This window comes from Nymphalis io, chromosome 3, assembly GCF_905147045.1.
Source record: "Nymphalis io chromosome 3, ilAglIoxx1.1, whole genome shotgun sequence".
In the NCBI taxonomy this organism is placed as follows: domain Eukaryota; kingdom Metazoa; phylum Arthropoda; class Insecta; order Lepidoptera; family Nymphalidae; genus Nymphalis; species Nymphalis io.
This window is the reverse complement of record NC_065890.1, coordinates 9,876,059-9,900,815: the sequence shown is the minus strand read 5'-3', so window position 1 is coordinate 9,900,815 and position 24,757 is coordinate 9,876,059. Positions and strand designations below refer to the sequence as shown.

The 24,757-nt window shown below is 30.9% G+C and overlaps 1 protein-coding gene across 1 annotated transcript; it reads right to left on the bottom strand.

Annotated features, from left to right (window-relative positions):
• Positions 1 to 577: 577 nt before the first annotated feature.
• LOC126780866 (ubiquitin-conjugating enzyme E2Q-like protein CG4502) lies at positions 578 to 24,709 on the bottom strand. The gene is made up of 6 exons (XM_050505530.1): positions 24,637 to 24,709; positions 7,669 to 8,324; positions 2,955 to 3,147; positions 2,505 to 2,706; positions 2,010 to 2,256; positions 578 to 1,495 (listed from the first exon to the last, which is right to left on the bottom strand). Exons 2-5 carry the CDS (start codon positions 7,797 to 7,799, stop codon positions 2,021 to 2,023), a joined length of 762 nt encoding a protein of 253 aa, XP_050361487.1. The 5' UTR covers positions 7,800 to 8,324; positions 24,637 to 24,709; the 3' UTR covers positions 578 to 1,495; positions 2,010 to 2,020.
• Positions 24,710 to 24,757: the final 48 nt, after the last annotated feature.

The window sequence follows — 24,757 nt, the reverse complement described above, 5'->3', positions numbered from 1 at the left end:
ATGAAACTCCAATGCATATACTGTAATACTAAAAGCTAACTATTGTTAATAGTATAGGCACTAGCAATACAATCGAGAATATAGTTTATGTATGTCTTTTTTTAAAAAAATTCTTTAAAGTAGGTAGAATGTGATATATTTAGGTGTTGCATTCTTATTTTGTCTCATAAAGATAATATAATAATAATAAATTTATTTATTCTATGAATTGTACATGGAACATAACACTCAAAGGCAAAAAAACATTTTTATTCATAACTTATCTGTATCCTTTTAGGAATTTTAATTTATTATCTTTTCTTCATTGCTAAGTCCAGATACTATTAAGACAGGTTGTAAATTGCAGTAGTTTTGTTAAAAGAAGTTAAGCTCAAAAAACTAACACCCGTTTTTTTTATTTTTTTTGTTTTCTTTTTGAGCTATATTTTATTTCTATAATTATATATTATTAAATTATATATCTAAATTGGAACATATTATCTTCTAGATCAATCAAATGACAAAGTATAATGTAATGTGAATGAATGAAATGAATATGAAATATTGTAATATTGATGAGGGTTAAAAGTAAAGATCATTTTTGGAATTGAGCAAGAAATTTATTACACTCATAACATTGTACATATAATCTTAGCTAGTTAGCTATCTGTACACAACTTGCACTGAATTGTTTTACATAAAAATAAACATCTTTGGTATACTAAATTTCACGACATCAATTTAGATTTTAATTAATAAAATCTTATAAACACTATGTTGCCACAACAAGCTTACATTTTTTTAAATGCTACACATTTCAAGAGCCTACTATTTTGAGCATTAAATAATTTTGCAGCTTAATATTATTTATTTAAAAACACCATGTAATAAACTTTCAATGTTTTTGAATAAATTTAAAATGTCTACATACCACAGTTAAAAATATATTTTTTTGTCAAATCTTCTCTTGTAATTTAGATTAGAATTAAGTGACATTGGGACGGACACATTTTAATTAAAATTTTGAAACATTATAAAGATTGTCAAAAGTACATAATTGTACTAAATAGGTTAAAAAGAAACTTAAAATTTGCGATACCGATGTAAACAAGAAAACCGACCGCGTTAATGAGAAAAGCACATTAATAGAATTGGAAGACGGTATCGAAAATTTTGAAAAAGTGAACAATTATGATTTTAGTACTTATAGCACAACGTGTTTTTGGTTTTTGGCACATAATACAATATTTACAGATAACATACATTAATTATTATCTATTGAAATGGTTTTTTTTCAATTTCGGTTTTTAAAATGCTTAACACTAATGTAACTGCTCCGTTCCCACAATGACTTGAAAATGTTAAAACAAAGTATACAAGAAATATTCGAGTAATGATAATAAAATTAGTATTTATCAAAGAAGTTTATCATATTTATAACTAAAGTTGTTACATTTATTAATCGATTTAATTATTATCTAGTAGAGATCCATTCTGCATTATAGCTGAGAGTAACCTGAAAAAAGAGATTGGAACTAAAGTATTTTAGTTATACATCTGTCTGTACAAGTAAAATAAACAAGTAGACGTTTTTTTAATGCCTAACTGAAAAAAACTACTAAACTAATATGCATACAACTTATACCAGAAGATGCAGTGCGTTTTGAGAAGGATTTAGTAGGTATTTACACATTATCACTGCTAATCATTTTCACACGTCTATTACGTTTACGGAGTCCGTGGTACAATTCTAAACGCAAATATTTTCATGAATATTGCTTTAGTATTTTTTGCGAAATGTTCCATCGAATATATATTATACAGTCTGGGAAGCGTATGCACCTAGTATTATACTTTGCTAATATAAAACACATCCAATGCGCCATGCATTAGATAATTTGCATAAGATGTATTTAATTATACATATTTCAACGAATTACACATTTTTACGAATTTTTCAAAGAAATATTGAGGAACCATTAATAGCTAATAAATCGGTTACGGCATCGTCCATTATATCAATTTAATACCTTGTCAACGTTCAACCGTCTGAGAGTGCCGGTGTGACCCAACCATATTTATCGTGTGTCTTGACGAGCGAGCGGAAGGCCTCCTCCGCGCGCCTGCGGGAAAACTCGCGCGACGATCGTAGAGGCGTGCGCGCAACCCGACCTTGACCCTTCACAACGGACGCGGCGAATTGCATCACGACTGCTTCTACAGTATACGCAGATGCCCATCCACGCGGTGTCAGCAATTCCATGCAAATTGCTCCACCTTTAAATATGAAAAAAAAAAAAAATTGTTCTCGCTTTTCCAAAAGTTATTTTTGAATGATTTAAAAGTTTTAAACTCTCATGGCAGATGAATGTCATCTTCAAAGTTTTTATGACTCTACCCTTGGACATTCATTCAGACAATTAACGCAAGTCTATTATACACGTATAAATATTAACATTAACCATACTACATACATTTAATAATTGTAAAGAAATAAGAGTAATATAAAGAAAGAAAAGAAATACCTTCCATTACAAATCCTTTTTCTATTCGTGGTTCAATGACCCGCATAAAAGGTGGCGCAAACGGGAAATTTTCAGGGAATATCAAATGCAGCAAAATGTTAGGAATGTTTAGTTCCCGCAGATCTGACGCCAAATCGCTTTCGGGATCAATCTGGTGCAGTCGGACGTGCCACTCGAACAAATTGTCATTAACTAGTTCCACCTATTCAAACAAAAGGTTTTTTTTTATTAATGTACTTAAATGTATTTTTATCAAATGGTTTTAAATTGTTTTTGAAATTGTCTTTAATATATTCAAAATTCAATTGTTAAAATAAAAAGAACTTAACAAACCTCAGAATATTTTTTATATCGTAAATTCAGAAAGGTATATAAAAAAATTTAGACCAAGCTTATTAAATAACATGTTTATTATTCACAACCTGAATTATTATTATTTTAATAGCTTACTGTGAAAATGGGATTTGGTCTGTGATCTTGTGACCGCTGTATTTCTTTAAGTTCTTTCATAAGTCTGCGTGTTCGCACGGCAGCTGCCCTCTCTCGTACATCGGTGGCGCCTCCAGCTTTTTTCTTTGAAAGTGAAGAGGCTGTGGGACTCGATGGTAAGCTCGCAGCTGATTCTGCTGGACTTACTCCATCCCTGTAAATTGTTCAATTTCATTTCGAAGTATTTCACCGCGTTATACGTCACTAAAAATATTCTTTACTACAAGATGAAATCAGGATTTTTAAGAGAAGAAGAATTTTTAAGGTACCTACTCACTTGTTTGAGTACGTTATTGTCGAGTACGAAACGATTGTATAACTTTATGTAAAAGTTTTAGTAAGCTATTATAGGTATAATACCTAATGTTTTCCATAATAATATAAATCAATACTCAATGAAGATTTACATCAACTCACGTAACATAATATGTATTAATTATACAACGTAAGAGTTGTTCTATCATTTACAATAGGTATATTACGCATATCATATGTGTCTCATTTGAATAATGCTTTGGTGAGTGTTAGGTATTGGTGAGAGATTTTAAGTCCGTTTATAAATGTAACATGTATTGAGATAAATTTTCATTGTTAATATTCGATATATTTCTATATGCGAAAGCATAATTTATTCAAATCAATATAGCGTAGTATCATTATCATTTTATAAATTCACTTTTGCTTCTTACTATGACGATTATAGGTTTAGGGTCCGTTCACACAGACCGGCTCGGAGAGCATCGGCCTGCTTTTTTCTTTTCACACAGACCGGGTCGTATACGCTTGGAATTGGCCGGAGCGGAGCCGCCAACTATTTCACAGCGAGAAAGAGCACGCAAGCGGAGCCGGTCGGCTCCTTTTATTACTTCACACGAAGCGCGTTCAGGCATTTTTAATGACAAAAAAGGTGCAAATGCAAAAATAAACTTTACTACAATCACTCAAAACACTGTTTCCAACGTGATAAAAATCTGCTCTCCTCTCCGAGCCGGTCTGTGTGAACGGACCCTTACAGGTAGGTTGAAATTAAATAACAACAAGTTTTTAAATTGGAGTCATTGCATGGCAGCCGGCTTGTCGCTCCACTAATAGCCTTACCCACTGATAGTGTATCGCTACATAATATTATGCGACAGACAGCTTTCTCTCTGACATTATCAATGTAAACGTTTAGAAGAGGTACGTTGAGTAAATATAATGTAATATATAATTACCATTTTATTCAGTAAGTAATTTGGTACCGTCAAATATGCCAACGGTACTCAAAGTGGAATGGCAAAATAATTATTGGAGCTTATGTATCATCAATTTTGAAAGAGAAATAATAATTGATATGAATTGCAATTCTTCTTATTTTTTTTTTTAAATATAAATAATTATTATTTATCCTCTAACTACCAATTGCGCGCCATTTATTGTTTACCTAATGGTACAAAGTAACTGTACAAAGATTCAACTTAATTTTGACAATGAACAGCTTAAAAACTGATACTAAATAAACATAGAGAGCATACTACTTTAGTCCTATAAAAAATAATATTTTATTTTTTATTTTATCACGTATAATATTATTGTACAACACAAAAGTATGTTTAATTGTTAAAAAAAATATTCGCTAAAACTATGCACGCATAATATTATGTTTTATTAAAAAAACATTACTTATTTTATAATGTATTTGACATTCTCACATTTTAAAAGCCATTGATTTGTTTCTTACGTATGTGAGTATATAAAGTTCTTTTCCGCGTTCGAATGACGCGGCGTTGTCTGTCACACACATCACAGTTATAGGTGGCCTCATATGTCTTAGTAAACAAAGTCTTTGTCTCCTACAGTTTCGAAAACTAAGACCGGGCTGTTATTTGCGCTTCCTTGACACCTTATTTATGTTTCGTAATGAGCTTTTGTTATTTGTATCGTTATAAGTAAATTGAGAATTACCGAAAGCGTTTGAGGTCAACAGTCAATCATCAATGATAACTACTAGATCTTTTTTAAAGATTTTTTGACTGATTTTTAAAGATAAAGTTAAATAGAAATGTTTATAATTCTTATCTTAATAGAATATCAAAGTTAATATTTTGAAGTTTTCTAACGTAATTATTAATTATATCTGAAAATGATGACAAAATGTACAATTATTTATTTGCGTACTTAGATTCAATTTTAAATTTCTATTCAATACAATTAAATTGTGGGATATTAAATAATAAAAAGCAATTTTGAAATAAAATAGTAGTTTTATACAATACTATATACACATATACAATATAAAATTTAGCTATAATTTTCTACGCTAACTTGTCGTTTCAATTTATTTTATTGAATCAGAAGTGTTTCCTTGCCATATAAAGGTACTCTTTTCTTTGTCTCTACAAATAAATTGCAATATAACGCCGTTGGATTATCAATGAACAAATAAGTGAATAATCACAATAACTTATGTTTATTAAAACTACCTAAAAACGTAACGAAGTTTACGTTTCGCGTGTTATTATTGTTTTGGGACTGAACAAAAATAATTGCTAAATCTAATAAAAATGCCATGCCAAAAACCCATATTTCATATGGAATTTATTTAATCATTTGGCGCTAAAGTTAACTTACTCTGTGTAATATTTTATAGGTAGGATGGGAACATACTGCAGGTGTAAAATGGACATTGTTAAATACTAGAGATGGATTCATAGATAATATTTCAAATCATATATTCCCAACATCGATTAGCCTAATTATTAACTATAATTTTACTATTTTCTACTCTGTTCATGTACTTATTGTGTAAAGGAGGAATTAGGATTATGTTTTGTCAATTTATATGTAATAAGTTATTGTTTTTAAATAATAAAAAAATTATGTTTTAAAAGTAAAATACATTCTTAGGAATGTATATATTTTTAATTTCGATATATAAATGATGTAGCTAAGAAAACTAAACTTGACTAAACATAGTTAGCCATGCTTTAGTTACACTCGGTATTATAAACAGGAAAAGTCCGTATATGGTTAGCAATATTTGTTTAGAAACTTGCTTGCTTGTTGTGTAAGTAGCAAAGAGTGTAATGATCTAATCGTTAAATCAATTTTTTTATTGGTTACTTCAGATTAATATCCTGAATATATAATAATAAAGATTTAATAAAAAAAAAAACGAGAAACTTTCTAAGCAGGTATAACGATTTTTTGATGCTTTATCTTCGAAACCAAAACATTCTGGCGAATGATTAGATCAGAAAAAAAGTCCTTTTATAAACCTTCCACACGCACAAGTCTTCCTTTGTGTCTTTAAATTATAGTAAAATAACAATGATATATTTATTTGTGTTTATTGATTCATATAATTTTCTTTTGTTTTATTTTATATTATTTTTAACAGTCTCTACCCCGATTTTATATTTTTTAAACTACTTACCAACTAATATAAAAACAATTTCCACGTTATTAGCGATAAGTGGTCTAACTTCACATTAGTTGACAAAGTATACATACATACCTTATATACGTAGGTATGTATCGTACAATGCGTGTGGGTGGCGGACTGGCTCTACCGACACTTCAATTTAAGTGTCATTAATGTTATGTCAAATAAATATTTTCACAAAAAATAAACTCCCTTTAAAAACAAATACTAAAGAGAGAATAAAATGGAACTGATGAAATTAATTTTCATATTGTAGGTACGTAGGTAGTTTAAATAAATATCACATTACAACATTATTCGATAATTTAATAAATTTAATAAAGAATAAACAACCATATCTTACGCAATTTTGATTACTTTTTGTTTTATGTTGAAATAGACAAAGGAACTAATCAAACATTATAATAACTATAATTATACATTTATATAGTATTTAATAAGGATTTTTTGCAATAAGATTGAGTGTTTTTCAAGTCTTCGACAAGATTTTATCCGTTAGGGACTAGTGTCTTGATTGATTGAATATTTAAATATTAATTGATTTTAGAAATTTATCGTCATGTCGTGTTATGTGTTGCAATAAAAAAACAAAAAGAATGCGGATTACGTACGTTTATACAGAGAATGTACGTGCAGTGAATATGTGTATTAAGCTGAAAGTTTTGCTCTTATAGAGCATGGAGAGATCATAGAGAGTAAATAAAAAAATGGCGGTTTTTAAATTATCGCTTAACAATTTTATCTCTCGTCCAAAGAAAACTTTTTTTTTTAAATAAAAATAATTTTTTTCTTTATTAATTTAAAACTGATCTTACCGATGTACAATATCTTTAATAAAATATAAATAGTTCAGTTTAGTTTAGGTTTTGTTTTACATATCAAATAATGGTAATGAGTATGTTTTTTACTGTTTTATTTTGTAACACAATCAAATTGCCACATGCCATCAAGATGGTCTGCAAATGATGCAAACAAACCGTCGATTTTTTAGAGTTATAAAATAAACTTAAGAGCTAGACTAGATTTAATATTAAATTACTATGGCTTAAGTCATTATTGTTTGTTTTATTTAATTTTCACCAAAATAAATATTTATGAATACATTAGGCGATAAATGTAAAGTTACCTATTTAGGGTATTGACAAGTTACTTGTAATCTCCTTTTAAATGTAATCATACCAGCATACATTTAAGTATATATTGTGTTGTCATTTAGATTTATATTAATTTTAAGAAGATAGAAGTTTTTACCTGTGTCGACGAAATAGACCGCGCCTGGCCGGCGATCCACTCGGACCGGCTACTTCGTTGTCAAGCTTCTCTGGAGAGCGAAACAGCTTCCGAAAAGCTGCCGCTACCTTTTCCTTGGACCGCGATGTCATTTTACACTATTTATTTCTCACTATTCAATCCTCGACAATGCACTATTACAAAACTGTTATCACACTTACGATTTGTTTATTATTATAAATAACAGTTCACGTCACCGTGGATCTATCAAAATGGACTTACTTATAAATTTCAAATTTAGAATTCGAATTTATTTAGTGAACAACCAGCCTGTATTCCATTTAGGCTACTTAAATTGCATTGTAAGATTTTCACTCCCCCTCGCCAATTGCAGTCTCGCTGCGTGCTGCGGCGCACGTGCGACTACTTACGGAGTGAGAGCGCCGATGAAATCGAATCTTGGCACAATGAATGGAAGAGGTCGGTTATCGTTCGCCTGATGCGCAGTGTACTGGGCGGTGGACGTTCTTGTGTCACTGTCATGACACAAAGCGTTCAGAGCGTTAGCGCATACCGAGTGTAACACCACATCACTGTGTTACTCGTGTGAATGAACCAGAGCTTAGAATTGATTGTGGATTTTTACAGCTTGCGTGAATTGCACGAATGGCCTAGCCCTGAAACAAAGGAAATAAATTTAAATTATGCTATTCTTTGCTAAGCAATTAGGTCAATATTACGCCTAATTAATTTTGACCGTGAATTTATTTATTATGTTGTTGTTGTTGGTATATATAACAATTTAGTTATTTTTGTTACTTTTTAATAGTACATGAAGTTACTATCAAAATATATGCAAGATTTAAAGATAGAGGTAGTTTTAGTAGGTATTGAGAATTAATGAGTATTTAGCTAAGTAGAGTATCTTTCCGTTCAAAATTTACACATAAAGCTCTTTAAAAATGATTAGATTAACTAAGAATAAAACAAAAGCCTTGATGAATAAACATTTCTTTCCGAGCTCCTTTTTATTTACGTCTCGGTTCGACCTTGGATCGTCCTTCGCAGGATGGAGGACATTCAGCGAAGCCTACGCACATTGGCAAATTGCCCGATCCTGTTACATCCCTTAGGGATTATATAGTATACGTTTTCCTCAGCTTTTGTAATATTATGAAAGCCTTCGACAGTAAATAAACAAGCGGCTCCGTGTGTATACATAAGGATAGCTATAAGTATGAAGGTAAAATGCTAAGGAAAACCTAGTATCTACCTTTTATGTTGCTCATATTAACTACTAGATACATATTGTCGTGGATTTTTTAGAACTCCTCGAGAGGAGCAATTCTATTTTTTTCATTAATCGATAGTTATTTTAACAACAATATATATATATACATTTATCAATCTGTCGATTTGTTAAAGCAGAATGAATATTCTCACAATAGTTTCTGAGATTCATACACACACATAGACCCAAGATGGCCCAGCGTCTTGTACACGTGAATCTTAACCGAAGACTGCAGGTTCAAACCCGGGCAGGGTTTTCATCCCCTTTTTGAAATAAATCAGTTTGGGCTTGTTTGTGAAGGAAAATTTTCGATGTCTACGTGTGTCATATGAATTTCTGCCACAACCAAATTGCATTGGAGTAGCAAAAATTTCAAGCCTTCTCAAGAGGGGAAAAGGAGTCTGTGGAAAATTCACTTACTGTTATTTCACCTTTCTATAAATAATTTCAAATATTTTTAAGGTCATGTGTTCGATGTGGTGCTCATTTTGAGTCATGTAGTATGTGTGTCAAGTGCTCTCGTCAAATACACAAAGACTATGTGTATTATATAAGCTACAATGTAACGTAGGTACGTTTTTTACTGAAATAGGACTGTGAAATTGACGTGATTTTTGATCAGGAGACTATAGAAAAAGACAATTGTTTCTGTGGTTTTAGGAATAGAACAGTAAAATTCTTATTCAGAAAATGTCCAGAGAAAGGCGACTATCTTTGAAATATGGAATATAGTTGAGATATTTAAATAACCGCGTTCAATACTATGGCGTGTTTTACGATGCAATAGCAAAGTACAGACGAATGTATCGGTTACCGAATGTACATAATTACATATATAGATGAACTAATTGGTTCATAAAAAACTAATACATGTGCAATATTTTCATTTTTCAATTTAGATTAAAATTCAGATGATAAGAAACGCAAGCCACAAGTATGGTATTTTAAAAGGCTCCGAGTCAGCCCGTACGTATTGGGGAAGTAATTAAAATAGCTGGTAACTTTTTCTCTGCCCTCTCGAGTGAACGATGTATTGTTATAATTTTTAATTTATATGGTTATTGGTTTCGACTCATTAGTCAACGTCAACTAACGAGACCTCGTTAGGGCTTGCTAGTTTCGTGAAAGTTTCCAAGGCTCTGTGATCAGAAATAGAATATATGATATGTTAGTTGCGGCAATTTATAAGGACTCATGTATTCAATACCCTTTGTATGGCATATGTAACACCATTAAGAAAATACATAAAAGCATTCCAATGTTATTACATAATTATTTTTTATTATCAATAATTTAGTCTTCGAAAGAAAATGTAAGTGAATCTTAAGACTTAACTATATAGAAACCTGAATATGGTATTAGTCGATCTTGAAAATGTGCCTTCTGACTCTGAACGAGTGCCTTGTTAGGTTATATAGTAGGCGAATAAGAAAAAACTTCTTCCCTGCGAAGTTATGTGAAGTACAACATAGAATATCGATAGCTGGAATCGCCGATGAGTTCATTATGTCGGTTGGTCTGCACGAAAGGTAAACGTTAGTGTTCTCACATCTTCTTGTTGGAAATGGACGATCGATATTAAAAAATAGCTGGTGCATTTGCTGATGACATTGTACTTTGCACATAAACTAACTACTAGAAAATGATGACCTGAAAATCAACAAGACCAAAACTGAACAAATGCTTTATGATTCCAGCGGTATTTAAGTTTTTGTCCGATATATTAAATATAGACATTTTACCAGTCTGGCTTTTGGTAGGTACTTCCGATCGATCACACAAAAGATGGTGAAATAGATGAGTATCTGATGACCGTATCAGACCGATGAAATGGCAACAAGTCACAGAGATTACAAGCGCGTGCTTTAGTTAAAGATATTATACAACTATGTAAATAAATGGAAGTATAAATGGACTGTGTGAGGGACGGCATGCGCAAGAAGGGGTAACATAGCATATGACTAGAAGATAATTGGAAGAGAAAAAAATAAATAAAATATAAATACGATCCAAGCGCAACTGAAGTGCCTATGAAATCCGGGCGTGTTGTAGTAGTTCTATTAATTATTCTGGGCAGAGACGTTTTTAAACGAAATTTTTAGATCAATATAGCTTATATAGTAATTAGTAGTCACGTGTCGTTATATTTTCCCATAACATAACAAAATATTAAAGTTGTCACGTGTAATTGGACCGTGGCAAAATTGTGTTGCGAAATCTAATTTAAATTATCTAAACTAATAACTACGGCTCTCAACTTTGTAATGAGTTATACGAAACAAAATATGATATAATGACTCAATATAGATAGTTTTGAATTTAAGTTATTAAGTATGTAGTTAATATCCTACTGCTGGGTTATGCCTCTTCTTCTTTCGATGAGAAGTTTGAGAAACTCAACCCACTACGCTGCTCCAATGCGGATCGGTCGATACACACGTGGCAGATTCTTATCTGACACTTACAGGGTTCTTCACGATGTCTGTGGTGTTCACACAATTAAGCACATTCAGTGGTTCATGACCGCAATCTTCGGTTAGGTTCAGGTGCTCTTGAGGAGAGCTCTGCCGAGCCACGAGCGGAGCACAGCACGGGAGAGCTCGCGGATGCGTTATATTAACACGATCCCGCAGCTTTCCGATCGGTGCGGAGGACGGCCATCAGAGTGGTTTTAGTGGGTAAGAATCCTACCTTTCCTGAAGGTTTCCACTGCGAGAAAGAAAAAGTTTCAGGTGCTCTAAACACTGGGCATAATATCTCAGCTATTGTACCATTGTAATATAAAAACAAGAAAAAATCTACTTTATTAGATAGATTAACTGCTTAAGAAAAAAACAGCTTGTACGTCTAGGATTTGTTTTGTCTTTTTAAACGTGAAACTAACTTAGTAGGTATGTATATAACAATTCGGAATATTAATCCTATTTCAAAAGACTGATAGATATCTAGCAGTAACTTTACTAAGTTTTACTAAATTACTCTACTTATAACATGTGGCACATACACTTAGCATGCCAATGCTCTTTTGTGAGTTTTTTAATATTATTCTGATATTATTACTTGTCCTACATTTATTTTAAATAATAGTGAATTAGCAACGATATATAAATCAATACAACCTAAAGCTTTAAGAAAGCCGTTTTTTATGTTAGGAAATAATTCAGAGCTTAATGTATCAACACGTCTTTTAATAAGACGATCAAGATCAAGATGACGAACGACCACTTCAGAGGTTTGTTCTAAAAATAACTAATCTTTTCAAGACTTTTTTCTCGTTTAGCGATGATCAGCAACGGCTAATGCATCATAATGCACGTTTATTATATACCTACTCTTTGTTTACATTATAATAAAAAAGGTTGTAAGTAAATTTATTAATAAGCTTTTTAGGTTCTTAAGAAATTTTTCGGTATAATTGATGTGGTGTTGCTAAAAAAGGTTTTGGCACACGCAGTATTGAATACAAAGGTACGTCTAGAAATTATAAATTGTTATACAATAATCCGTTACGTATTTACCAACTATACTACACTGAAATATATAATAATAACTAAATATAGTATGAAGACGAAGGTCGTTTTATCGAATCACTTGAAGCGTTGATGCGGATTGATTTGAAATTCGTTTCCAATATCGCTCAGGGGTCAATTTGATGAGATTCAGTTTTAAACTTCACTTCCACGTTAAAACACTCAACGTCAGATGTCACTACGTCTAAAAGAGAAATATATCTATCTATACAAGCTGTTACATGCGACTTTGTTTGCGTCAAATTAATTTTCCCTTCATATCTAGTAGATTCATTATCTACATATTTTTAAGCAGAAAAATTTAAACGTTCATGGTTGTTTTACTGTAAGTACCATTAATTTTGCAAAAAGCAAAATAAATAGGGCGCGTCATGTCGCCGAAATATGCTGGTCAAAGGAAGTATTTGATGATCCTCAATATATGCAGTGTGTCCCCTAAACATAAATTCGTGGGTCACATAAACTCTGGACTTTACTAGTAAATAGCAAACTGGATGTTTAATTTTAGCTCAAAACCTACTCTATCAAAACTACTCTGTATATATATATATATATATATATATATATATATATATATATATATATATATATCTACTAATATATAAAAAAATTACATTGTTATATTTCTTAAATATTTTACATTAGTAAATAATTGATAAATTAAAATATATTACTGGTGGTAGGGCTTTGTGCAAGCTCGTCTGGGTAGGTACTTATCAGATATTCTACCGCAAAACAGCAATACTTGATATTGTTGTGTTCCGGTTTGAAGGGTGAGTGAGCCAGTGTAATTACAGGCACAAGGGACATAAAATCTTAGTTCCCAAGGTTGGTGGCGCATTGGATATGTAAGCGATGGTTGACATTTCTTACAATGCCAATGTCTAAGAACGTGTGTGACCACTTACCATCAGGTGGCCCATATGCTCGTCCGCCTTCCTATTCTATAATATATATATATATATATATATATATATATATATATATATATCTTTTAATAAAAATAAACACATATTGTGCCACAAAAAGTCAATAATCGATAAAATCATCAAGGTAATCTTTAATAAAAATAATAATGAAATTTAATTACAATAATCGTGCATTATTACATAATACTAAACATTATTGTACTGTACAAAATACATGAATTTCAACAAACTAGAACCTTCGAAAACAGCATTACCTAAGTGTTACAAAAAAAATACAAGCAACTTTGGAACAATGGTACAAAGTTTTGTCGAAATTACGTATAGGAAATCAGATCATTAGACAATCGAGGGTTTTAAAATAAGCAATTTGCGAGGGTGGCGTCACTCAACTCGGATGAATTACGGGCCGGATGTCTTTTTGAGTGTTCCGTCTTCCGATTAATATACACTTGTAGTAAGGATGGGATATTTATTACGTGAACAAATAGGCATAATGGATTGTGACATGTTATGTAAGTCTGTATTGATGACTATTCATGAATTCTAGTAAATTCTTAATCTAAAACGAAATTACATAAAACGAATTTAATAATTATAATATATTTGGAAACTCTATAAGTGATCTGTTACCATTCCCGTTTGTACAAGTTAGTATTATGAAAAAAAGCCTTGAAAAATTACTTTTCTATATAAGAACTTAAATTATTATATTCTTTATGTTTTGTGGTCATTCATCAGAGCATTCTAAATTTTTTCTAAATTCTGGCTAAATAAAAACATAAATATTTCTCTTTACAGAGGTTGCCTGGAAAAGATCACTGTAAGTGATAAGGCCGCCTTTGCATACTATATGTACTACTTGTTCTTTTATATGTTTCTAAATTGTGTGCATTAAAGGTTTACTAGTTGCTTGTAAGTTTTTTACTGGTGGTAGGGCTTTGTGCAAGCTCGTCTGGGTAGGTATCACCCACTCATCAGATATTCTACCGCAAAACAGCAATACTTGATATTGTTGTGTTCCGGTTTGAAGGGTGAGTGAGCCAGTGTAATTACAGGCACAAGGGACATAAAATCTTAGTTCACAAGGTTGGTGGCGCATTGGCTATAAGCGATGGTTGACATTTCTTACAATGCCAATGTCGAAGGGCGTTTGGTGACCACTTACCATCAGGTGGCCCATATGCTCGTCCACCTTCCTATTCTATAAAAAAAATAAAGGATTAATAAATAAAATGGACGTACGTACATATTGAGAGATCAATTGTTATACACATATGCACTATCATTTACATACATACACGTTGCACTTATAGTATTAACCCATAACAGGACATATGTATATAGGTAGTATGTGAGCAAGCTTCACGATACGTACATAGATATTTTACCAGCTATGCGGCGAATTCTCTATTACAGCGGATAATTGTCTGACTACCTCATAGCAATGTCTGACAACTTCACGGGTTGACAACATATTATAGGTACTTGTATTCCTTGCTTCAAGCTATATAAATTGTAATTTATTATTTTAATTTAAATAAAACTAAATGAGTATAAAAAATATTAGCGGAGGTCGGTCGCCCAGTCGGCTCAAACGTAATTAAATTGTACCCATTTGTATACCTGATATAAAACTTCTCTTAATTGTTTGTTTCGTAGTTTTTTTGTAAAATAATTATGCTTATTGTATACAAATCGCGTGATCACAAAGAAAGAAAAATTGTTTTTATCGCTCATTAAAAAGGGATATTTAAATATACATTTAATTCGAGTACAAGCGAACAAAGGCACACCCATATTGCTTTAAGCAATCTCTTACCTTCGGGATTGTGAAAATGCTATAGATACATATGCAGTACCTATCTAATATTAAATACATACTTGTAAATATTTTTTACACACATATGACAACGCTAGCTATACCATAAAATAAATATACATATGTATATTTATTATATAAATATTGGACGATGATATAAATAGTCGAAAAATATAGACTTGCTTCGTCGAACACGTTGCAGTGTTTCATATGCGTTTCCACTTTCCTTGCTAACTATACGTATACTACTATGGTAGATAGAAAACGCAGATTAAACACGATTCTGAAAGAAGGGTGTATGTACCCACTTTTTACAAAAGGTTGAAGACCCTCTTTTTTTAATTCAAGTGCTTAGGTGCATGATTTTTTTCACCACCTCACCCTTTCAACTTGTAGGCGCCCTCCGGCGGAAATGTTCCGTTCGTGCAATGAAAATGTAATTTTCATCGTTAACTCTATTCATTACGTACACCTAGACTTTTTACCTCCTTCGTTAAATAAAGTAAGCTATGCATTTCTATTAAATATACATTGAATATATTTATCATTACATTTTCTTTGAAAACAAAAAATTGTTTGTAAATTGCTTGAATTTATATCGCTAAAGTTGTATGTAGTGTTTATATGCATATGTTTATATATTATCAAAAAGTTAAGAGTACCAGTTCTGTTATATTTTGTATAAATAAAATGCTTCTTTAGTATTATTCATTAAATTTGGAAAGGTATAGGTTGTTACCTATTTTAATTATCAACTCCTCTATTACTATGTTACATAAAACCGTAATATAATTTTTAATATTGGCAACAATAGTCAAATATTTTTTTTAATATTATACCACAAAGCAATCGCTAATTAATTTTCCCATCGTAGGTAATATCATTAATTGTCCGTTGACATTAAATAAAACTTTAATATAGGCCACTTTATCATTATAAAAGTAATAAAATAAACGTATGATAACAATTGCAATACATCAAGTGTTATGATAGTGTAATACTATTCTGGTCTCGATTGTATAGTGTGACAGGACGAACACGCAACTACCAAAATGTATTCATATTTTCGTCTCTATTACAATGAAAATAAAGGTTATATTGCAAGAATGATTTATGTGTTGTTTGAAGCTACAACATAGTTATAGCTGGTATGTATAAGATTGAGGACATCGTCGGGACATGCAATACTAAGTTGGAACGATGTCGTCTGCACGTCTGATGATGTACATATTCGTTTTTATTTTTTTGTTGAGTAAGACATACAATATAAATACATATACATTTCGAATATATAATATAACTTAAATTATTAAAATGTAGTTATCTATATAATTATAATCTAATTTTGGGAATTATCGCCTACTGGCTATTTCTTCGGTATATTTAGAATTTGTAAACAATTACAAAATCTGACAAAAAACCCCGCTTCGTTTCTTTTGCCGGTTCATCTCGCGTAAGAAGTTTTTTTTCTCCAAACCGGAGGTTTTTAATTTGACAATCAATAAGTACCCTACTTCATTCTACACTAATATTATAAATGCGAAAGTATATCTATATGTTATTCTTTCACGGCTGAACCACTGAAGCGATTTTTATGAGATTTGTTATAAGGCAAGCTTGAACCTTTTTTATACCCAACAATTTCCCCCTCCGAAAAATGCGGGCGAAGACTCGGTTTAACTAACTAGACTAGTATTGAATAAAGGAGTTGGATTTGAGTACTGTGAGTCGATACGTCTATAACCAGGTTATTGTTCTGTTTTTTTGCTGTAGTAATAAGGTAACATAATATTTTTATCTTTTAAATCGACACCATGTTTAAGGAAATGCACAGGCAAACCAAACAAGGAGTTTAGAAATGAGAGGAGGAGGAGGAGATAAAGAAATAAACTTTTATTCTATTCCTTAAAACCTCTTTTCATCCTCGTAAACTCAGCCTTTTCAGTTTTATAGCGCAGATACTAACAAAGGATTTTAGCACTCTGTTAGAAGGTTTATATTCTAGCGCTAAGAGATTAAATTGAGATATACGGCTTTATACAAACGAAGAACATCTATAGCTTTAAACTAATAAAATTTAAAAAGAAGAATTTAAGATGTGATACCGTTCAAAAACATTTAGCTTTTTATTAAATTAACGAAAAATTATTTATTAACCCGTTTTTTTATAGATTTATGTTATGAGTTATTTTAAATTATTGAATATCTACCCAATGCATTAATTCTGCAAATAATTGGAGTTGGAACGAAACTTGTCAAATAATTTATACTATAAATGAAGTACGATTTAAGTTTTAAAGATTAAATGTGATAAAGCAAAATGTTTGCAAATTTAACAACAATAAAATTCAGTTCGAATTGGTAATCAATATTTAAAACGTTTTCGACGATATTTTATACTTTTCTTAGTTATCATAATTACATATTTTTTATTCTTATATTTTATTTTAATATATTTATTTTAATATTTCTATTAAATATAACTTCTTTTTGAACGTTCCTTTTATTACACTTTAATTTGAAATGACTTATGTCAAAATTGTATACAACCCAGTAATTAAAATGAGAGTTTTGAATACGACGCAGCATCGTTAAGCTTAACGACATTAACTATGGCTATACCGAGTGGCGCCCGTTGACGATTATTGTTGTGAAGTCGTTACACCCCTATTAAGTTGAGACATTGCCCCTTTCTCTCTTGCCTACTAAGGCTATCATTATAGCGATCAAATTAATGTAATAGATCATGCTACTCAAATTCCAATAGTATTTTTATTCAGTAGGTATTGTTTAGTGTCAAGTAAAACATGATTTATATGGACATATTGTTTAGCTCAAGCGTGGCCAATGTTTTAAGCTTGTTGAAAAATCAGAAATAACTTGTATGACTTTCGGCTGCGTTCACATCTTTTAAATAAATAAAAATGCTGTTCTTTGGTAAGCACATCACTTGAGAATGGCTGAACCGATTTGTATAATTGTGTTTTTAACGGTCGTAATATTTCGACTTAGGTTTTCGTGGAAAACTGATAGTACCTTTTACCATGAGATGTTTGTATTAGGTGAAAATTTTACAGGACAATAACGTCTGTCCGGGGGTAAGCTACTTATTCATAAAAAACATCTTTGGCGATTTTCTTAATATAATGTGCGCGTCTTTTACAATAAAATTTACCATCGTCGTTTATTTAACTACAATATGGTTATCGGCGCACCGCGAGTTTGTTTCCCATAACCTAGCAGGCTCGTTTTAGTGTTAAGGAGGACATGTGACTTGTATCATAAGCTTTATGCTGAATAATATTTACAAGGGTTATGTTATAAATGGCTGTAATAAAAAAATCTTTTATAACCTTTTTTATCACATCAATATAATCTATGCTCCTAGTTTAGTAAGAATAAAGTATTTATTCATTATTATGTACTTGTAGTAAGTACATACCATGTATTTCATTTTTATTTTCCCAAATATAACTATCAATTTGAAGAATAAAATATAAATACAAACTGATGAAGTTATGCCTATAGAGTTACTATTTGCTACGATATCACTGTCAATATGAAATGTGATGACATTTCAATGCTGTGAAAGTAGTAGAATGCAGTTTTTCTTTCGTAACTGACGACAGAATAATAAACTACTACATACTTACGTACGTATCTTGTTATTTTAACAAAAAATAAAAATAGAATCTAAAATGATTATACATAAATTTAATATTTTCGCTTTACTTTGTTCTGTTAATATGACAGGAACAATTTTGTGTCATTATTATATTAATGAATTATAGACAATATTTTGAGCTATGAATTCACAAAAAGCTTTAAACGTTTAAATCAATGCATTTATCATTAGATGATAAGGAGAGATTTTTTTATATTATCAAATAAATATCATTTTAATGTATACTAAATTATTGATAATCTTGATAGTGAGCTAAAGCTTATATTTTTTCTGTTAAACCATCTAAACTCTTTCAATTTAATTGAAAGTCAATTAAATTGATGCATCATGAAAGTTTCTCGAAATCAATATTTTTGTTAAATCAATTTTAAAACAAATTTATTTAATCTATTTTTCATTTGTCTTCAAAGTTTTGTTTACCCTCTATTATAAAATGGCTTATCAACATAAAGTTACTGATATCCATACAGTTTCGTGAATGTAATCTTTTTATTTTGAAAAAAATTAAAAAAGATTTGTCCATCGATAAGCAGGCAATTTCTATTCCGAACGCGTCTCGTCCTTGTCGAGTAAAGTTCACAACCGATTGGGTCCTGGATAGACAATAAAGTATTATCCATTTGATCAGTCATGCTTCTTTTTGTTACAGATTTAAGCATAAGTTTATTTAAACATAAAATATTAACGCTAAGAGTGTTCGCATAAATTCCCACTCCTAAAATCAAAACTAAGATTATGAATGTATTTATACATTAGTAATCGTATCGTATTTACCGTATAAAGTGACATATTCTTTGGACTTACTGTTTAAATATTAGATGACACTTAATTTATATTAATTTAATGAGTAATTTGGGTGTTGTTCGTTAAATACTAGTATACTATTACGAGTTTCTTGGGTTATAATAATATTTGAATATCTCAATGTTTATTGATTCTCTTGACCATCCCGATCTTAACAGTTTCTTATTTAATTAACTTCATCTCACCGATGACAGAATAAATATTTAAAGGCTTTACCTATTTCATCATCGTTGTTCAAGAGGTGATTAGTTAAACAATGCTGTGTCTTCTTCTTTTAAATGACAAATTAATGATGACAGACGGAGAGGAATCACTGTTTAACTATATCTACAGACATCAGCTAAACTACGTTTGTAAGTAAGGCTGTTGATATATATAGAATAATTATATAGTCGTATTAGTAGCTTAATAAATAGTTATTGTTGATATTAACATGGCAATGAAGGTCAGAATGTGAACGTTAAGACATTCCATAGCTGGTCATCTCAGAGTCCAAGCTTGCCTAACCTTGCTATAGCAATAAAGTGTTATAAACTTCGTAATATAGACTTATTATTGCAATTTTTTTTCTTGCATATTCTAAGAAATTGCTAGTATATGCTTTTCTAATAGAGACTTTATGGGTAAAGCAGTAACTTTTTATGTATCGTTCTATATTTAACGATTATTATCAAATGCTTCTAATAACAACCGAGACTGTCGGCTTAAGGCTTCTGTCGGTATATCCATTAGCATATTACTCAGCCTAAAGCAATTATCTGTGTGAGTAATAAAATTGTCACCGAACTTAGGTAGGGCAACACTGATAGAAGATAGGGCTTTTTGCAGGCCCGCCTGGGTGGGTACGACCCATATTCTATCATTGGCATTGCCGTTTGAATATTGAATGAACCAGTGTAATTTCAGGCAGAAGAGCATGTGCATTGGTAAGCTCAAGAAATGTATTTTTAATGGTCAAAAATTGGGTGTAACCTCGAACAAACATCACAGAATTTTAATGTGCTTAATTGTTTTTATAATTCATTCTCGTGAAGGAAAATATCGTGAGAAAACCTATAAAAACAGATAAAAATATTCCGTATGTGTATCCACTAACCCGCATCAGGGCAGGTGCAGGCCTTAGGCCAGTAGTGGGACTTTACAGCTGGCTACATTATATTATTAAATAATAACGAAGATAGTTTCCGAGTAATTAACTAACCTTACGGCTTGCCGTCTGGTATGTAGGTAAATGTAAAAAACAAACTTTTTAACTATTTAAGGGTGTGGCACCGACTTCATACAATCAGTGCAATATAGAGCCTTTTCCCTCCCGATTTCAACGGAGTCCTAAGCCGAGGTCCGGTCTTACAGGAGGCACCCTTAGGCCGTCCGCCTCTCTTGAGCCCGGTGACGCTGTAGAGGCCAACAGTATTACACAATCCGAAAAAAAAGAAAAAAAGAGGCTTTTAAAAAACACTGTTCAGGTTTTTTTTACTGTTTAATGAATTTACTAGAAGTGTTGAAAGTGGTTTAATTTCTTTTTAAAATTTTTACTTTTTAATCAAAATCTGTTTTGTCCATAATATAATCCAAGCGTAGTATTATTATAGCAACTTCAGCTAGCTTATTAGTTACATTTTTTGGCAAGCAAATTTATTCAAAATAAATTATTATTAACAATAAAATCATATTAAATGAAATTTAATTAATATTTTAACTGTAATAATTTTTTAAATGAAATTTATTAATCAGTGCATTGTATAAATTAACAATTATTAAATAAATATATATCTAGTACAACTATGGTGATTGATTGAAAGGTTGATATTTTTCCACGTAAATGTTACCTCGAGTTCAGGCCGGTTATTAATTAATTAACATATATATTATATTGGCCGAGTGGTACGAACGCGTGATTCTTAACCGATGAACGTGGGTTCGAACCCGGGCAAGCACCTCTGAATATTCATGTGCTTAATTTTTGTTTATAATTCATCTCGTGCTTTTCGGTGAAGGAAAACATCGCGAGGAAACCTACATGTGTCTAATTTCATCGAAATTCTGCCACATGTGTATTCCACCAACCCGCATTGGAGCAGCGTGGTGGAATAAGCTCCAAACCTTCTCCTCAAATAGGGAGAGGAGGCCTTAGCCCAGCAGTGGGACATTTACAGGCTGTTACTTACTTACTTACTTATATTATATTGACCGTCGGTTAATTAGTAGAAGCAGCGTAAACAAAAACTTTTTAATATATAAAATGACCACACTCATAACACAAAGTAAATAATATTCACGTGATTTGGCTATTTAATTTTCATTATTATAATGAAATTTAATACATCGCGACAACTGTTGCAAAATATCGTCTGGAAAATCGTAGTAAGTCGTCTACTTTTATAAAAAATATATTTCATTTATTTTTTGTAAATATAAGATTTTTTCAAGAATCGCTCAAAAATCGATATTGATTATACCAACAATTCAAATTAAAAATAATATGAATTTTGTCGTTATTATGACCACCCAAGATCTTAAAATATGACAATAAACAATTTATAAAAAATACCCAATTGATACAAAGTTGGTAATTCTGCAATGAACTTAAATATTTGCTTTTTAGTTTATAGATTTAATATAAATTCAGTTAGATTTTAAAAATAATATATATATTTTTTAAATTAACGTAACGTCACTTTCAGTAACAGTCTGTAAATGTCCCACTGCTGGGCTAAGGCCTACTCTCCAAGTTAAGCACATTAAATTTCAGTGATGCTTGCAACCCACGATCATCGGCTAAGATTCACGCGCTCTTATCACCTGGCCATCTCGGCTTTTTTACGTCACCTTAGTTATATAAATCCAATATATGTAAATGTGTACAACAGACCGAATCGTTATTATTTTGAACCAAAAAGTGAATAAAAGATAAATAAAGAAGGTATGTCTTCGATTTCTATATTCGTTTATAAGGGTCCTAGACAATAATATGTAAAACGAGTCACGCAAAAATGTAATAACATATATTTTATCCTATTTCAGCTTTAACATAAAAGTATTGGGTTTAAGAGTTCAAGCTTGTTTTAGTATATGGTAAAAACATATAAATATAGGCCATAAGTCCATTTGATTGAAACACATGTATAGTTGTAACCATATATAATAAATTTTCTAATAGCAAAATACCTACCCCTTAAGACAATTAGAACGAAAACATAAATATTATTCAATTAAATTCAATATTTATCTACTAAGAATTATTTTATTGTATGATTTTTCAATTTCCTTTTATTCTCGGAAAAAGTTAGGCGTGGGCGTAGCCAGGTAGGGGAAGAGTGGACCTCGCCAGGGAATACATATATAAACGAAAGAATTTAAAATTATTTTCAATTACTTTGGTTTTAACTTAGAAAAACTGGTATACAGGCTATGTTTTAGGTTTACAACAGTCAACACAGCCCTTTACAAAAGTAAGTTGGTTTTTATAAGTCTTAAGATTTAAGTACTCGTCGTTAATTCATAAATAACTGACTAACGTAAAATAGTATTCGAAATATATGCGCATTGCGTCATACTTAATTGTAGAAATAGCATTCACTACAAGTTTCTGTCGCATTTGTACAACTGTCAAGAAGAAAACCAGTCCAGTTACTGTAGAAGTGCATCACTAAAACGCGGTCACCTTGAGTGAATGAGACTTCATTCTGCATTACAATCAACAAGCCGTTCTTCCTATCTCTATGAACTATATTTGTAACGATGTTAAATTCTTTAGGCCGTTCAACCACGAAAAAGGTATTTTAGTTTAAAATTTTATAATTTGAAAATAATTAATAATTATATATAAAATAAAATTATTTTAAAAAGTTTTATTTATCATATGGATTAAGCCACTTCTGGTTGAAAAGATTGTTTTTAAAATTCAATTGCTAGATTTATTCCACACAAATTAAACGGTGAAGTTAAAAAAAGCTTGCAATGATAATCAATTATTGCATTTAAGGTTAAAATAGATGTTAGTAAAGAATCAAAGTGTAAATATTATAAATGAAATGATTAAATAAAATCTAAAACAAATAAATATTTATTGTCTGTGCGAGGCAATACATGTTTTTAATGTTACTGTATCAGTTAATATATAGAACAGTACAGAAGAAAGAATAGTAGAAGTTAATATATGCGAGGGTAAATATAACAGTTTCACAATCAGACATTATTTCCATCTCCAAGTCAAAATAAAATTGCAAGTGCATTCTTGGCTTACTGCTCAAGAAAGATGAAGACAAAAGGGAGAGCCGATAAAGCGTCTCTAGATGTTAAGCGTAATGTTTCATAGTATTGTTAAACGTTGTATTGTTCCAGTATACATGAAAATATTTTGTTATTAAGTCATTTTATAAATAATGTAATTTAAAAATATTTTATGACAAAATTGTAAAAATACTGTAGCTTTTATGTACGATACTAATAATTTCATTTTCAACATATTATCTTGTATCATATCTCGTCGATATTTAAAACAGTCATATGTAGTAGCGGGAAATAAAGCCGAATGACATGTAAATTAAATTAAATCTTATTAAATATCTGCCGAACATATATTTAAGATAACGAGTAGGTAAAAACACAATCGACCGGAATGAAAAAATACACAAACGCGTAATAGTAAACAGTCATTAATCACCAAAATATTTTGTCTTTATATTTTTTTATTGTTGTGCTATGATAAAAAAATTACGAATAAAAATATTTAGTAAAAATATATATATTTATTATGTTTGCATAAAGACTGTCAGTTTATAAATAGTTAATTATATTACGAATATTAAAACTTGCGACTATTTAAAATAATTAAAATTTAAATAAATTATATTTCTATAATATTATGTTCAATCTGTTTTCTTCTGTTCAAATGTTATACGGATAGGGGAATAAAAATATTTTCTGACCTGTCGTCAAATCGTCGATAGGTTCTCTCAGGGATGATGTTGACACACACGGCTTAGCGACGGCGGAGGTTCCCGCACACTGAGTATCTCACTTACGAGCCGCTAGAGGGCGTCTCTCTCC